This window comes from Orycteropus afer, unplaced genomic scaffold, assembly GCF_000298275.1.
Source record: "Orycteropus afer afer isolate SDZICR_OR568_19922 unplaced genomic scaffold, OryAfe1.0 scaffold00038, whole genome shotgun sequence".
Classification (NCBI taxonomy): Eukaryota; Metazoa; Chordata; class Mammalia; order Tubulidentata; family Orycteropodidae; genus Orycteropus; species Orycteropus afer.
Window position 1 is genome coordinate 6064825 of NW_006921625.1, and position 14946 is coordinate 6079770.

Sequence of the window (14946 nt, forward strand, 5' to 3'; positions counted from 1 at the left end):
AGCAGGCCTGGGCACCAGACCACTAGCTGTACTCCCGAGAGAAGTGCGGATGACAGGAGCACCCAAGAACGGAGCTTTGTGTTTGGTGATGGGTGCCACTGAGTTAATTCCAACTCATGGTGACCCAACATGTGACAGACTAGAACTGCCCCATAGGGTTTCCTTGGCTGTAATCTTGACAGGAGTAGATTGCCAGGTCTTTTCTCCCACGGAGCTCCTGGGTGGGTTCGGTTAGCAGCTGAGCACATAACTGTTGTGCCACCAGGGCTCTTGAGAATGGAACATTATTCAATTCTAAAAGAAGTAGGACAGTTATTCTGTATGGTCAGGGGAAAAATGCAGACTGCATTTGGAAAGGTGTCGGTCTAACTAGTACTTTGGATATTTTATAATATAATTTATAGCTAGGATACCTGGCTAATGTCTGTTTAACTGTAATCCTAATTCCACAGCATACCAGGAAAGTGAGGTAGATCTTATACTTCAAGTATCAGTATCACTGGATTCCCATCTATCTCTGCTATTTACTTCTTACAGTGACTCTGCAAACATTGATCATGTAAAGTAGTGGTGAGGAAAGGATATACGGGCATATGATGAATCATCTCCATGTTCAAGGGGATTAAAAAGGTGTAAATAACCAACTACTGATGTCTGAAACTGTGGGTATGAAATCTACATACAGAAATATATGTACACACGAAGACACATCACTATATATGCACATTCATTTTGATAAAACAAATTACAAATGTGAAACAAAAATAGGAACATTTCAGCATTCTGCTGAAATGAGAGGTGAGGACATTTTGGTTCAGTTCATCAGTTTACTTAAATTCCATAAACAAGGAGAAAAGAGCCCTAGTGGCACAGTGGTTAAAGCAGTCAGCTACTAACCCAAAGGTCAGCAGTTCAAGCCCACCAGCTGCTCCACGGGGGAAATGTGGGAGTTGGCTTCCATAAAGACTTCTAGCCCTGAGACCCCCTGTGGGTTGCTTTGAGTCAGAATCAACTCAATGGCAATGTTCTGAGGCCGGCCCTGTGCTAATTGCACTACAGACAGTGGGTGAATGGAACATGGCCCATCCCGCAATGAGTTCGTGGAACTGAGACAAAACAGCGAGGAAAAGTGTGGTGTGAGCTCTGTTGGAGGAGGGGGGCTAGGGTGAGATGGAGGGCCTCAAGCAGGACAGAGGGGTGGCAGGCCGAGCTATTCTCAGAAGTCACAGAAAGGAAAAGGACATGGGACCTGGGTTTTGAAGGATGAGCAGGAGTTCGTCAAGGGGTTCACCACATCTGCATTTTCCTAAGGTGGCCCTGGGTTGGGAGGGAGAGAATAGAGAGAGGAAGAAGGAGAATGGGCTGTTTCAGTGGCCAAAGAGAAAACTGCTAGGGTCTGGACACAGGGTCTGGACAAGGGCTGTGAGAGTGGCTGAGAGGAAGGAAACGAGCTGTTAGGGCAAAGCACCTACAGCCAGCTGATCAGGTGTAGCCCAAGGTGTAGCCTGAGGGACAGACCAAGCGTGACACCAGGGGCCCTAGCTCGGCCAGCTGGATGGATAGTGGGGCCAGGTGTTTGGGGGTCAGAGGAGCAGCCTGGGGGGAACATATGGTTTGGGTCCTGTTGAGTGCGTACTATCCCCAATATTCACATGGAGATAAGTTCAGGAAACTTTTGGCTGTTTGGTCTGGGTTCTCTCATTGCCTGGAGGTGTGGCTGGGCTCACACACAGAAACCAAGGTCCAGAAAGGAAGGGACTTCCCTGAATTCACCTGATTGCCAGTGACAGGGTCAGGTCCAGAAGTTAAACCATAAGCCTCCCCTTCCTCTGAGCAATGCTGGTGTTGTCATGAAAACGTGAAACATAAAAGCCAGCCAGACTCCAGCCACTTTGCTTACAGGGGTGGGTTTGGTGGACATAGTTTGTCCCATCCACAGCCACAAAAGAGCCATCACACGCCCCAGGACCTCCTGTGGTGGGGGTGCATCCTGGCCACCATGTCACAGCCAAGCAGTTGCAGGTCCTGTGGCGACCTGCCCATACCTGCAGCACGGTGAGGTAGGACAAAGCGTGCTTATGATTGGGGACTCAGTGATCCCATTCACGGAAAATTAAAACCAGTGGCCTGGGCTGCGCAGTGCACCAAACCATGCTGACGTGGGGAGATAGAGAAATGGCAGGTTGCAGGTTCCTTTCCACTCCAGAAGGCAGGCGAGAGCCCAGGGCCCAGCTCACCTGCTTTCGGTTCCTAACTGCTACACACGGGGATTGGAGAAAGTGATTTGTAATGCGTTCCTCCTGAGTTAACCTCAGTCACTGGCGACGCTGGCTGGAGAGAGTGGCAGGCCTGAGTACGTTAAGGTGCGTTAGATGTCCACAGTATAAACTGCAGGAGCAAGAGTGGCACTGCACCAGATGACAGGAGGTGGCAGGGCCAGCCGCTACTACAAAGCCTCTCACACAGCTCTGAGAGGAAAATCAAGCCAGGGCTGGCCATGGCAGCCTGGGAGCCAGGCAGATATTTCTGCTACTTTGTCAATGCCAAGCACAATCATGATGGAAGAGATGAACTTTTCATGTTCAAGAGGAAAAGACTAACTCAAGAAATGAAATGGCCCCAGTTGCTTTAATCATTTATTGCAAAGAATCAATCACGTGCTGGTGGCAGATGACCGCAATGGCACAGGTGACAAAACCCTCAAGTTCACTGAGATTCCTCAGCACAGAAGTTGACTGGATGGTGCGTTGTCTGCGGGCCAGAGGAAGTGACATGAAGGTCATGATGGCAATGCCCAGGGTTTTACATGCATGCCTAAAAGCCACCCCCGCCCCTCCCCATGCAATCCTGGGGCTTTCTCGTCCCACCAGCCTGGTCTGCAGGTTACTGGAGGAAACACCTAGTCCAGGTGATGGGTCCAACACATGCAGACTGATCCCCGGAAACTCCAGACTCAGGGCTTTCTCCAGGCTGTTTATCCTCCTGGGGAATAAGCACATAGCATGGGGCAGGGCAGACACCCTTGACAATACGTCACCAATACCTAACCCCCGGCCAGAGGGGGCCAGACACCAACAGGCTGGGCCCTGAGTCTGCAGGGGGTCTGTAAGGACCCTAGTCTCCTCCTAAGAGAAGACCATGAGGGTTGGCGCTCAGAAGGGGAGGATGAATGCCACCATCTGACTGTAGGACGTGCAGGACAAACTGACATCTCCTTTGCAGCTTAGTCCATGGACTGGAACTGCTCACAGTGTGTGTGTGGTGGTGGTGGGGCTTAAACTGCACACAGGTGGGGTTGCGACTGGAACTAGGCACTGTTGGTGTGGGGTGTGGGGTTGCACACTGCCCTAAAGCAGCATGAGAGGAAGGAAAGCAGGGCCCACACACATCTGCAGGAAAAGTGAAAACAGGCCAGAAATACTCCAGATCCAGCCAGCAGAGCAACAGGAGCTGTGGGCCACTCACTAGGGCCCCCTGCTGGCCTGCCCATCCTACTGCCACTCACTGCAGACTTCCACAAAGCAGGAGGAGGTTGGGGTAGGGGTGCCTGAGCTAAGTTCAGTCTAGGAAAGGTTCTGAGGTGTGTCTGTTTTGGATAAAATTTCCAAAATCTTCAAGTAAGTTCTGACAGACTGGAGCCAGGCCACAGACCCAGCTGGAATGGCCCCCAGGATGTTACCTCCAGAGCAAGGGGGCTCCTTGTTGGAGAACAAGGAGGAACAACAACAATATGATTTGCAGGGCCACTGGAACCAAAGCTGAGGTAGACTCTGTCCTCCCAGGCCCTGCTCTCATCCCCTGATGCAGTAAACATCACGGAGGGACCACCATGATTCACGAGCCCCTGAGTGGTACAGTCAGCTCAGCTCTCAGCTACAAATGGAAAGGTTCAAAGTTCAAGTCCTATAGGGGACATGGCTCTACTCCGATCCACACGGGGTTGCCGTAAGTCGGTGTCACCCTAGGGGACCCGGCTATACTCCAATCCACACGGAGTCGCCGTAAGTCCGTATCACCTCCGTGGCGCCCGGTTACTGAGGGCCGTGATTCAGGCCCTGCGTTAGATGGAGGGAAAAGAAGGACACATGGGACAGTGCTCTTCTCTGCCATGGCACTAACGCTCTAGAAGACAGAGACGAAGACAATGGGACACAAAAGAATTATTGGTGATTCGTGCAGAGAAGACAGTGACAAAGACCAGTGATGAGGGACTTCCGGTAGATGGCCAGAGAAGAAGGAGGTGAAGTTCACCAGGGGGACAGCAGGACTGAAGTCACCACCCATGCCCAGAGTTGGGGAGAATGAACAAACATGAAGGTGGCAGTTGACAGACCCAGCTATGAGGCATGGAACTAGTCACCACTGTCCACAGGACAACATGCAGGGCACAGGTCCCTGTCAATGTCATTCAGAGGTCACTGAAGCCCAACATGGGAGCTGCCTCCACTCCACCAGGCAGCCCCCCAGGCCCTGTCTAGACAACTTCTGTCTCGACCAGGGAGGGACGTGTGTCCTCAGAAATGGTCCCCCAAAGAACCAGTGGCATCTGGCCAAGGCCTCACCTCTAACTAGGAGAGCAGGTGCTACTCTCTGGCTCTTTAGACCGAGGGACCTTTCCTCTCTGTCAGCCAGGCTATTAACCTTCTGATACTGTCCTCTCGGGCCAGCTGTCCACTTCAGCCTGAAACCTGTGATTTGATGTGTGCCTTCTGTGATGAGAGAGTTCTCCCAGTGGAAAGCAGCATGCAGATCCACATTATTCCTACTCAGTAGCAAATTCCATCCCTCCCCAGTTTACTGAGCTGGTACCCAGACATCACCCAGCATCTGGGGGAGGGGGGATGGCACTGAACTCAGATGGGGAGGGAACAGCACCCCCCAGGCATCCCCCAGCAGGCAGTCCCCACACACTCGTGCTCTCCCCTCAGGCACCTGGGTGCAGCTACCCGGAGGGTAGAGAGGATTCAACTTGACAAAGTCAAGTCATTTTGTTAACAAGAACTCAGATTAGATTACTCCATGATTACACGATTCCACGGTGTGATAAATTACTTAATAACAGGATTCTCAATGTCGTTGCTTAATGGGAATTCAATAATTATAGGTACCCAGGATTGTACTGTTAACCTAAGAAATGCTAGCACCCTGTCTCAGTTTGAATAACTTAGAACCTCTCTGGGCCTGTTGGAATGGGTTTGATCTGGGAAGCCAGTATGCAATATTAACCAAGTACCTTGGTAAGATGGCTCTTCTGTACCTACACTGGCATAGTGCATGTAACAACATCACACACACTCAGCTGAAAGAGTCCTGCTGCCCTTGTATAAGGCCCATGTTGGAGAATTCTTCACTGTTGTTAGCTGATGTCCAGTTGATTCCAACACAAGGAGACCCCATGGGTGCAGAGGAGAGCGGGGCTCCGTAGCGTTGAGGAACCAACAGATAATAATAAATAAAGGGTAAAGCAGTATTTGGGTAACATCTTCTAGTCTAGAAATCTTTCACTGCCCTTACCACAACTGAGTGAGGGGCCAGGCACACATGCCTTTATTAAGTCAAGGAGGTAAAGGGAGACCTTTACCTCCTTGACTTAATAAAGGAAATGGAACCTCTAAGCAGGTAAGGGACTTACCTTCCACTCAACTGTCACTCCTTCTGTCAAATGGAAAAGGTAGGATGGAAACCAACATGACCCTTGTGTCCCATAAATGCAACATATCCTTAGATTTGTGGTTTTCAGAACTTTCCTTCAGAGGAACCAGGCCTCAATGACCACATATTCTGGACAGCAACCGTGTGTTTATGAGGTCTTAGTCTACTTCCCATCAACTGCACAGAACTTGGAGAATAAATAACTCTCAGTGTTGGTAGAAAAGGGTAACTAGCCATAAACTTCCCTGACAATTTGTTTTTAATTCTTCAGTAATATTATAGCCTTTGACATTAAGAAAAATGGAACAGTGGATTTAAAACATAAAATGGCCCATTAGATGGGTCTTGAACTTGTTTTGAAAATTCCAGATAATACTGCTTGGCTGTTTTGTCTTTCTAAAATGTCAAGATTTGGAGAGGATTAATGGTTCTCTAAATCAATAGGACTTCATGTTTATAAATGGCTCACGGCCCCACTGGTTATAAAATGTTATGAGCGCATGTGTTACGATCATCACTGAGACCTTACTGAAATCGACTGGCAGTTAGTCTGGCATCTCAACCAGACCAACTCAACAGAGCTCAGAGAATTTCCCAGAGGTCTGGCTGATGCCCGGCCACAGGCCCAGACCATCGCAGCAGCAGCAGCAGCGGGGGCAGCAAGGAGGAGACCGCCCACCTACCCCGAATCATCTCAGAAAAAGGCCCAGTGGGGCAGAGGTCCTACCTAGGGGCCAAGGGGACCGTTTAGGGGTCTGTGCCAGTTCATGAGACCAGAATTGGTCCTTTCCAAAGCCAGGAAGTGAAGGGAGGACTCAAAGGAAGTTAATGACATACTTCACTTTCAAAGAAACTGCATCTATTTTTTAAATCACCTTCAATTCCATCACTGCATCCCAGCCACTACCACTAACTGGCTAGTGTTCTTCCACATGGTTCCATGTTTGCACACGATGCCTTCAGTGATGACAGTAAGAGTTTGTGTTGTTTTCACTTGAAAGTAACTGACGTTGGTAACAACAGAATAATATCAACAATGTTGACTTGGCAAAGGCTCTGCTTCCACAAGCAGGAAAGTGAGGTTCCTACCAGCATTCCAGACTGCGACAATGGAATAATATTAACAATGTTGACTTGATAAATGCCCTGCTTCCACAGGCAGGAAAGTGAGGTTCCTACCAGCATTCCAGACTGTGACAATGGAATAATATTGACAATGTTGACTTGGTAAATGCTCAGCTTCCATAGGCAGGATAGTGAGGTTCCTACCAGCATTCCGGACTGTGACAGTTTCACAAGGAGCATGTTAGCCAAGGTCATTCCATTTCACAGTGGTTTCAGGTGAAACAGATGCCCATGATCTTGTGAAACTTACACAAGAACAGAACTTCCCACATACCTACCGGTCTCCAGGTGGCATACACATGAGAACAAGGCGCCCCCAGACATGCACACACTTTTTGTTCTCTATTTTATTTCTCAAAGTGCGTGTGTGAGGTCTACGGACAAACAGTAGGATTACACATATTTCACTTCTTGCTTTTTGACAAGTATATTATATACTTCACGTGACTGTGTACAATGAGAACCTTCAGAGGCTAATGTTGAAAGCAACTAAGCCATTTTTCAAAGAAGAAGAGCATTTTTGAAATAGAGCTAAACCACAGTATAGCTCAGTATTAAACCAGAAAATCATGCTATCAACCTAATAGGAATGACCACGAACAAACTCAATGTCCCCTACAATTAGCCTAGGAGGATTTCACTCATAGTTTGTTGTCAGCAAGTGGGATCTTTCCATATGAAGGCTCAAACACTGAATTCTCACTCTCTTTTCTTTCCAGTGTGGAGCTAGATTTTAAGCAGCAGGAAGACAAACTCCAGCCAGTTCTGAGGAAGCTCCACTCTATCGAGGAAACTCAGGTCGCACCTTCGCCTTACTCTCAGGAGATCTGTTCCTCAACTCCCAAGCAAAAATCCAAACCTGAATCCAAAAAGCATGGAAGATGGAAACTCTGGTTCCTTTGAATCTCAGCGTGTCTGGAGTCCAAAAGCCGTCTTGAAAACCACTGGAGTTAAGGAAATCCTTTTCCACAATGGATAGGATTGAGACTGTGGTGGTGACTTGAGCAACACCACGTTCTCACCCTGCGAGCCAAAAAGGTCTTCGTAGCTAACAGAATCCCACGCCCCCACCTTGCAGTTCACTGACGTGGGATGTCAAATCGGAAATGGAACTTACATAGTCAAAGACAACGAGTTAAATCTCTATGACCACCACCCCCTCCCCTCCAGCCCTACACCTGCAAGTATCCTGTTATCCACACGCAGAAGGACAGGCTGTCACTCTGCACACAGCTGAAACTCATAGTTACTTTCAAGCCTTTATTTTTTTAAAAGAAAAATGAGAAGAAAAAGCAAGCCTTATGTTTGCCCAGGACTTCATTTTGACGTTTACTTTTGCAGACAAGCAAGGGTGGGGGGGTGAGTGCAGTTTTCAGCACATCAAATTCTGGAGAAAGCACAATTTTTTCAAGTGGTCGGAGACCATGAATAATCTCTCAAATGTGACAATATGTATATTTGCCTTCATGTGCTGTAGCGCTAAGCCAAGTGATCACGTCTCGTGTCAGCGTGACTCCTCCATTGAGCACCCTCTTCATCTCCAGACCAACGACATGTTTACTGTGCATCTTCCAAGCGGCCAGCAGCCAGCAGTCCCCCACCGTCAGGACATGCCTTTAATCACTGGGAGAGGACGGGGTCAGAGCTATAGGGCACGACGCATTCTTAGATTTCATTTTTCATCTTTTGGTACCCAAAGGCCAAATGATAGACTCTGGCAAGAATTTGAAAACACACATAGAGATATACAACAGATAGCACCATTATCAATCCATCACAAGTGTTGTGCACCACCATGGAAAGCATCTTCGGAGACATGGTGAAACCACTGTAAGCTCAGCCAGACCTTTTCTGCAATTCATTCGGCGTTGTAACAACCTGAAGACCCGACCATCTCAATGAGAATCAATGTCTTTAGTTTAGCTGCTACCAACAAACAAACTCAATGTCGCCTACAGTTAGTCTACTCTCATAAGTTGTACTCAATGACATTCTTAGGGGAAAGCTGTGAATCAAATGTTTTTAGGTATTTTTTAAATAAACAGTGACACGTAGAATTCTCTGGAGTCCACACTGCAGTGTAAACCTTAGTTCCTGTATTTTTTCACTCATTCCTTTGCACCTTGGCAAGTCTCTTTTTATAGAAATCCAAAGCCCCTGGTCTACTGATGACTTTTGTCTATCACTTTTTGGCTTTTCATAATAGGAAGTAGGAATCTTAGGTTGCCTTTTTTTGTACAATTTCAATTTTGAATAGTTTGTGAACATACAAGGACACCTAGTCTTCAAGTTTCTGCCCACCAGTTCTGTGTCTAAGCCCGTGCAGACATGTCCACTCATCAATTAGATGCCAAAAACCAGTGGCTCACCTTGGTCAGAGTCTCCCATGTGTTCCTCCAATTTGAGCTAGTTCTTGCCATAGGTTTTCACTCAACAGCTAGTCTGTGTCATTTCTAAGTGGTTGGGGTCTACAGGAACCTAGGGATCAGCAATCAGATCTGAACTTGAAAAATCAGAGAAGCAAGTCATGTAGACCTTCCTGGGGGGGGGGGGGGTTCCTCAAACTGAAGGTGCAGAAGTGTATCTAAGGGGTGGCATATATGACACCGGCCCTGGACGCCAATGAGTAGTCTCCATTAACCCGGTCAGGCCCGAAGTCCTTCCTCAAGCCTGGAACACACAGGCGAAGCAGGGGGTAGGAGGGGAGAAGGGGACACTTGGTCCCGGGACACAAGTCCTCAGTGCCAAAGGACATGCCCAGACACTGCAGATATGAAAGATTCCTGATGAGGCAGCCAGACGAGGGGGAAGGCATTTTTGCTGCTGTTTTACTGCTATCAACATCTGGAAGTTGGGGGGGTGCAAAATTTAAACACTGCCCCTGGGTGCTCCAAGTGGGCGAGAGGTGCCACTTCGAGATCATCCCTGGGCGCTCGAACTGGGGGGTGGGGGACGTGTGCAATTTAGAGATTCCCCCAAGGCACTCATCCCCTCGCTCCGCACCTGTGTAAGTGGACATTTCAGCAAGAAGCCATTCCTGGTGGTAGAGCCCAGAAGGCCCAAAGCCTTGACTATCATTCACCAGGACGGTGAGGTACTGTTGCCGCAAAGGAGTAAGGATGAAATGCAGATCCTGAACCGAGAAGGACATGCGACTGCATCCATGTGACAAAGCATTAAAAACAATGTTTCGTAGATTTTATACTGTTTTTAACTAAAGTTATGAACATGTTTGCAACGAGCTCCCCCTCCCTATGTTTTAAGAATCGCAATGAGCTCAGTGAATTGAAATAGGGTGTCAGCTGCTTTCCAGTGAGGACTGTCGGTCCAGCCAAACAAGGTGACACCACAACAACAGAAAACAAAGCAATGTCCCTGCTTCAAAGCAGCCCATACCAAAAAAAAAAAAAAAAAAAATCCAATTTTTAGAGTCAAAAAGGAAACTAAAAATATACTACTTCCTCTTTAAAAATAAAACTGTTCAGAAGAAAAAACACCATCGGCAAAAGCACCCCATGCCAAAATGGCATTGTGTCGCTGGCCGGTGATAACTGTCTTAGAAAGACTGCAGGGAAGACTTTGACGCAAAACCAAGGTGAGAAGTGCACTGTTCTTCATATGTACATGTATACATGGCATTACATATAGAAATGAAATGACTATATTTGTCACTAAGTTCTTTATTAATTTTTAAATAAAAAAAATTCTAAGGTAGTGTTTCGTGTCTCTGATTGCAAAGCCTTGATAATACGGAGCGTGAAAGGGGCATAAGAAAACAATGATGAAAGAAGACCGTTTGGGTGGAAAAGAACTCCACGAGGTCTCTGGGGCAGGACCCCTGCAGGAGGCTGCACAGCTGGTGCAGCTGGAACCCAGTCCCTGCTCGGCTCGCTGGGCCATGCACCCCGGGGTGAGTGTGGGGGTGCCAGGGCCACCAGGTCATTGGGAGACTACAAGAGGCACCAGGTACGTGCAGGCTCACACCAGGGCCTGCCTAACGGCAACCTAAGTATTGAAGATATCACAGGAAACAGCTGGCACTACTGATGCTTCCAGGGTCAGTTCCCCAAACACAAGATCACCAAATGGGTCCACAGCCCCAGGGAGCAGCCACCTCCTTCCTTTCTTTCACCCTCCCCTGAGTGGCATGGGTGGTTTGCCATCAGCTACCAACCAAAAGGTTGTTGAATCGAACCCCTCCAGCAGTGCCATGGAACAAAGGCCTGGTGCTCTTCCACAGATTCCAAAACAACCAAACCCACTTCTGTCGAATCGGCCCCGACCCACAGCGAGCCCTCCTTGGGGTTCTGAGGCGGTATCTTCATTATACCAAAAACCAAACTCATTGCCATCGAGTCGGACCCAACTCATAGGGACCCCTCCTTGGGTTTTCAAGGCAGTACCTCTATGGAAGTAGATGGCCCAGTCTTCCTTCTGAGGAGTGGATGGTGGGTTTGAACCGCCAGCCTTCTGGGTAGTAGTCAGATGCCTTAGGCACTATGCCACCGGAGCTCCCATAAAGATTACAGCTAGGAAAACCCGATGGGGCAGTTCTACACTATAACACATGGGGTTGCCATGAGTCAGGATCAACTCTTAATGGGCTTCATTTTGGTTTTAGGTTTAAGATAAACACCTCAGGCAAGGTGAGTGCCCACCTCTCAGACTGAAACTAGCCCAATCCTGACCTTTTATGACAGTGTCTCCCACAAAGATAAGCTCAAGCCCTCACCCCCATAAGCCATTGATGCGACCGTGTTTGGAAACAGTCACTGCAGATGGAATGAGTTAATTTCAAATGAAGTCGTGAGGGTGGCCCTCATCTCTCTCTGACTGCTGCCCTAAGAGACCAGACATGCAGGGGAGAAACCAGCTGGTGATGGAGGCAGAGTTAGAGTGATGTACCCACAAGCCAAGAAGGTTGGAGCCACCAGGAGCTGGAAGAGGCAAGCAAGGGTCCTCCCCTAGAGCCTTCAGAGACAGCATGGCCCTGCTGACACCCTGAATTTGAACTTCTAGCCTCCAGAACTGGAGACAATACATTTCTATTGTTCAAAGCCACCCGCTGTTGTACTTTGTTAAGGCAGGCCTAGGAAACTGACACATCTCCTTTGCCATGGGTGCGAAATGTAGTCACCACCCCCTTTCCCACTCCAACAGTGGGGTCCACCTGCAAGAAGGGAGCCATGGTGCTTAGATGGGAGGGTCCTGCTTCCCTCCACATTCCTCAGGGAAGAGAAGGGGATGGAGCCAAGGGGGACAGGAAGTGATTCCAATACTCTTTCCATTCTGATTGTAGCAAGGGGAAAGTGTCATCTCAGGGGGAGCAAGAACAGAGCACCGTCCAGGAATGGTTGGCCAATATTCCAGGTACATTGCGTCATCACTGGTGGGTGATGCCTCTGGCTGCTGCCCCGAAGTCCCTGCTCCTCTGTAAGGAGCTGAGTACAACAAGGGTCAGTCTGCTCCCCAACACCCACTCTGTGGACCTCGGCCCCCAATGCCTCGGCCCCTGCCCCCCGGATCTCTGACCCTCCCTTGTCCCTGCAGAAGGGAAAACGAGAGGGGGCAAGGTATGGCAAAACCGTGCTGTCTTAGAAAGGCCTTAGGACACTGGCAGAAGTTTTGCATTCTACTTGGTTGCCGAGTTATACGTTGCCATGGCGACCTGAGGTGTGGCTGGACTGTAAACCATCAGCAGTGTCACAGTTCATGAGCCAGCATCAGGTGGCTGATTCCAATTTCCCAAAGCACAAACAATGAGGATTCCCTAGCAGCACCGTTATCCTTGGCATATGATCTGAAGACACCATCATTAAGATGCATAACCCTTGATTACAAATGAGCTGACATGCCACAAGATAGCAGAGTTCTTTTTTCTCTTCACAGAAAGGACGAAAATCAAGAAGTGGCCTGTGCACTTCTGTGTGCCATGTTGTTTGTAGGGCACAGTGCATTCACCAAGGCCACCGGTGGATGCACTCTTCAGGAGAATCTTTCTCAGCAGGGAAACTGTGAGTCACCATGAAGTGAGGCAGCTTCAGGGGGCCACGTCCCCTGGAAACCACAGCAGCTGCTGCCCCCGCCGACAGACCTTCTATCGACAAAAGCTCTGCAACTGGTCCATTGGGCATGGGCTAAATACAGGGCTTCTTTACTGACCAGAAGTAGGCAGTTATGTGAAACAGAGATGATAGATAATAGTCTATTGCCAACAATCCCACTATTGAACCCCCTGAGCTCTGCAACCGGGCAGTCTCAGCTGCTAACCAGAGAGCTGAAGATTGCCGTCCACCCCAAGGTGACTTGGAAGAAAGAGCTGGCAGTCTGCTTCCAGAGTCAAGCACTGACAACCCCATGGGGCACAGCTCCACTGTGATGCACCTGGGTCACCAGCAGGAGGCAGAGTTGGCCCAAAAGCAACTGTTCGGGGTTTTTTTGCTTTTCGTCATGTTATACTGCACACCATACATGACTGGCTCACGTGAGAGCAGCACATGACCTAGGAAGTGGCTCGATCCTTGATGTCAGACACCTGTGCAGGTCAGTGGGAATATACAGAATCGCAGAGCTGCTTCTCCCCAGGTACTTAGGTGGTTCGTTTTTTGATCCTCAGCTGTAAACCCCAAGTTAGTGACCAACCTCAACAAAACATCAGGCTACAGGGAATGAGAACGGCCAGGAAAGCTGCTGCCCCCACACCACCAAGTAGAAATGAACTTGAGGAGCCACTGCTGTTCACACCTGACATATGTGAGGCAGGTCTTCCAGCAGCATGTTTGTAGATTACAAAGCAACACAATTTGAGACACACTGACACTGTCCGTTTGCAACACTTAGAATCCATCATTTTCTATCACAAAGGGAAAATCAAAAATAGCATCCATGGAGGAGCTCATTCCTACCTAAACTCCCTTGCAGTAAGCAGCTCGAAGGAGCGCTCTGGCATGGAGACGTGACATCTTTGTGAAGCTATGCGGTTATGAGCCTTGGTTCCCTATTCCCCCTGCAGACCACTAACACTGTACGATCTTCCTAATGAATAAGCACATCAGGGCCCCGTCCATCACCTTACGCAAAGCAAGCCCTGAGTTTGCACCAACAGCACCTTCCTGCCAACAAGGCTGTAGTCATTCGACTGCAAGCCCGCATCAGGAACCCCCCACCCACCCACCCACAGGTGGTGCTCAGGGAGGAGGCCGAGTAGCTGCCATCAGAGCCAAGTGACTGAGGAGGGTCCAGTGACCACGAGGATAAGTGGGAGATCCAAGCAAAATGTTCCCCTGCCCTATGCCTGCTTTTATGAATCTTCCAAGAGTAGCTTGTCTTAGAAGAGGCCCTGACGTCCCTTGTAGTGAATTAATTACGTGTAGTCTTGGGGTGTGTGTGTAGGCAGGCCTTAGGAGTCCTTCTCACTGAGTTACATTTTTAAAGGACTCACTGGTAGAATGTGAATCTGGTCATTCAGACACAGCAGTGACAGCAAGTGTCATAGAAGACAGAACTGTGCGTTACCTGTTCTGTCCACTTTCAACCCCACACTGGGGTTGTTCTGTCCACTTTCAACCCCACACTGGGGCATGTTCTAGCATAGGCACACGTCTGACGGTGCCGGTCCACACACCACATGGCTGGTTGGGCACTGCCCACAAGACAGGAGCATATGACCCCACCAGCACATCTGCACGTACACATACATGGCAACGAGGAATACCATCTAACATTGAGGTCGAGAAAGACGGCCCAGCGGGAAGCGAAAAACAAAAATCTGCAATCACACTTACCACAAACCTCCATATTTCACTCAATTGTTCTACAGTATCAGGCCACACTAGAATAGCAATAAAACAACCTTTAAATACTACACCAAAGTCGCTGCAAGGCTTCTGTCTGACATCCTGTTTTAGGCATCCACATGACCTACAATTCCACAATGGCTAGGAGAAGTTTTATTTCTTAAAACAAAAGACTAATATTTAGGATCATGGCATATTTTTATCTTACGCATGAGATGCATTCAAATAGCCATTTTAAATACAATGTTGCCAAGTATGAAATGAACTAAAATGATAAAGAACCAACTGCATAATGCAATTTTTATAAAATAACATCAGTACAGATAACAGGGAACCCGACGTAAAAGAGTGTATCACAGCTTATGCAATTACA

General features: G+C 48.5%; 2 protein-coding genes across 2 annotated transcripts in view; one reads left to right on the top strand and one right to left on the bottom strand.

The window, feature by feature from the left end:
- INSYN2A (inhibitory synaptic factor 2A) overlaps window positions 1-7680 on the top strand; it is a 42376-nt gene extending 34696 nt beyond the window's left edge. The window contains exon 3 of the mRNA XM_007936801.1: window positions 7497-7680. Coding sequence (XP_007934992.1) covers window positions 7497-7680 — 184 coding nt within the window. The remainder of the gene's footprint in view (window positions 1-7496) is intronic.
- DOCK1 (dedicator of cytokinesis 1) overlaps window positions 1-14946 on the bottom strand; it is a 542405-nt gene that overhangs the window by 368304 nt on the left and 159155 nt on the right. The window lies entirely within an intron of this gene.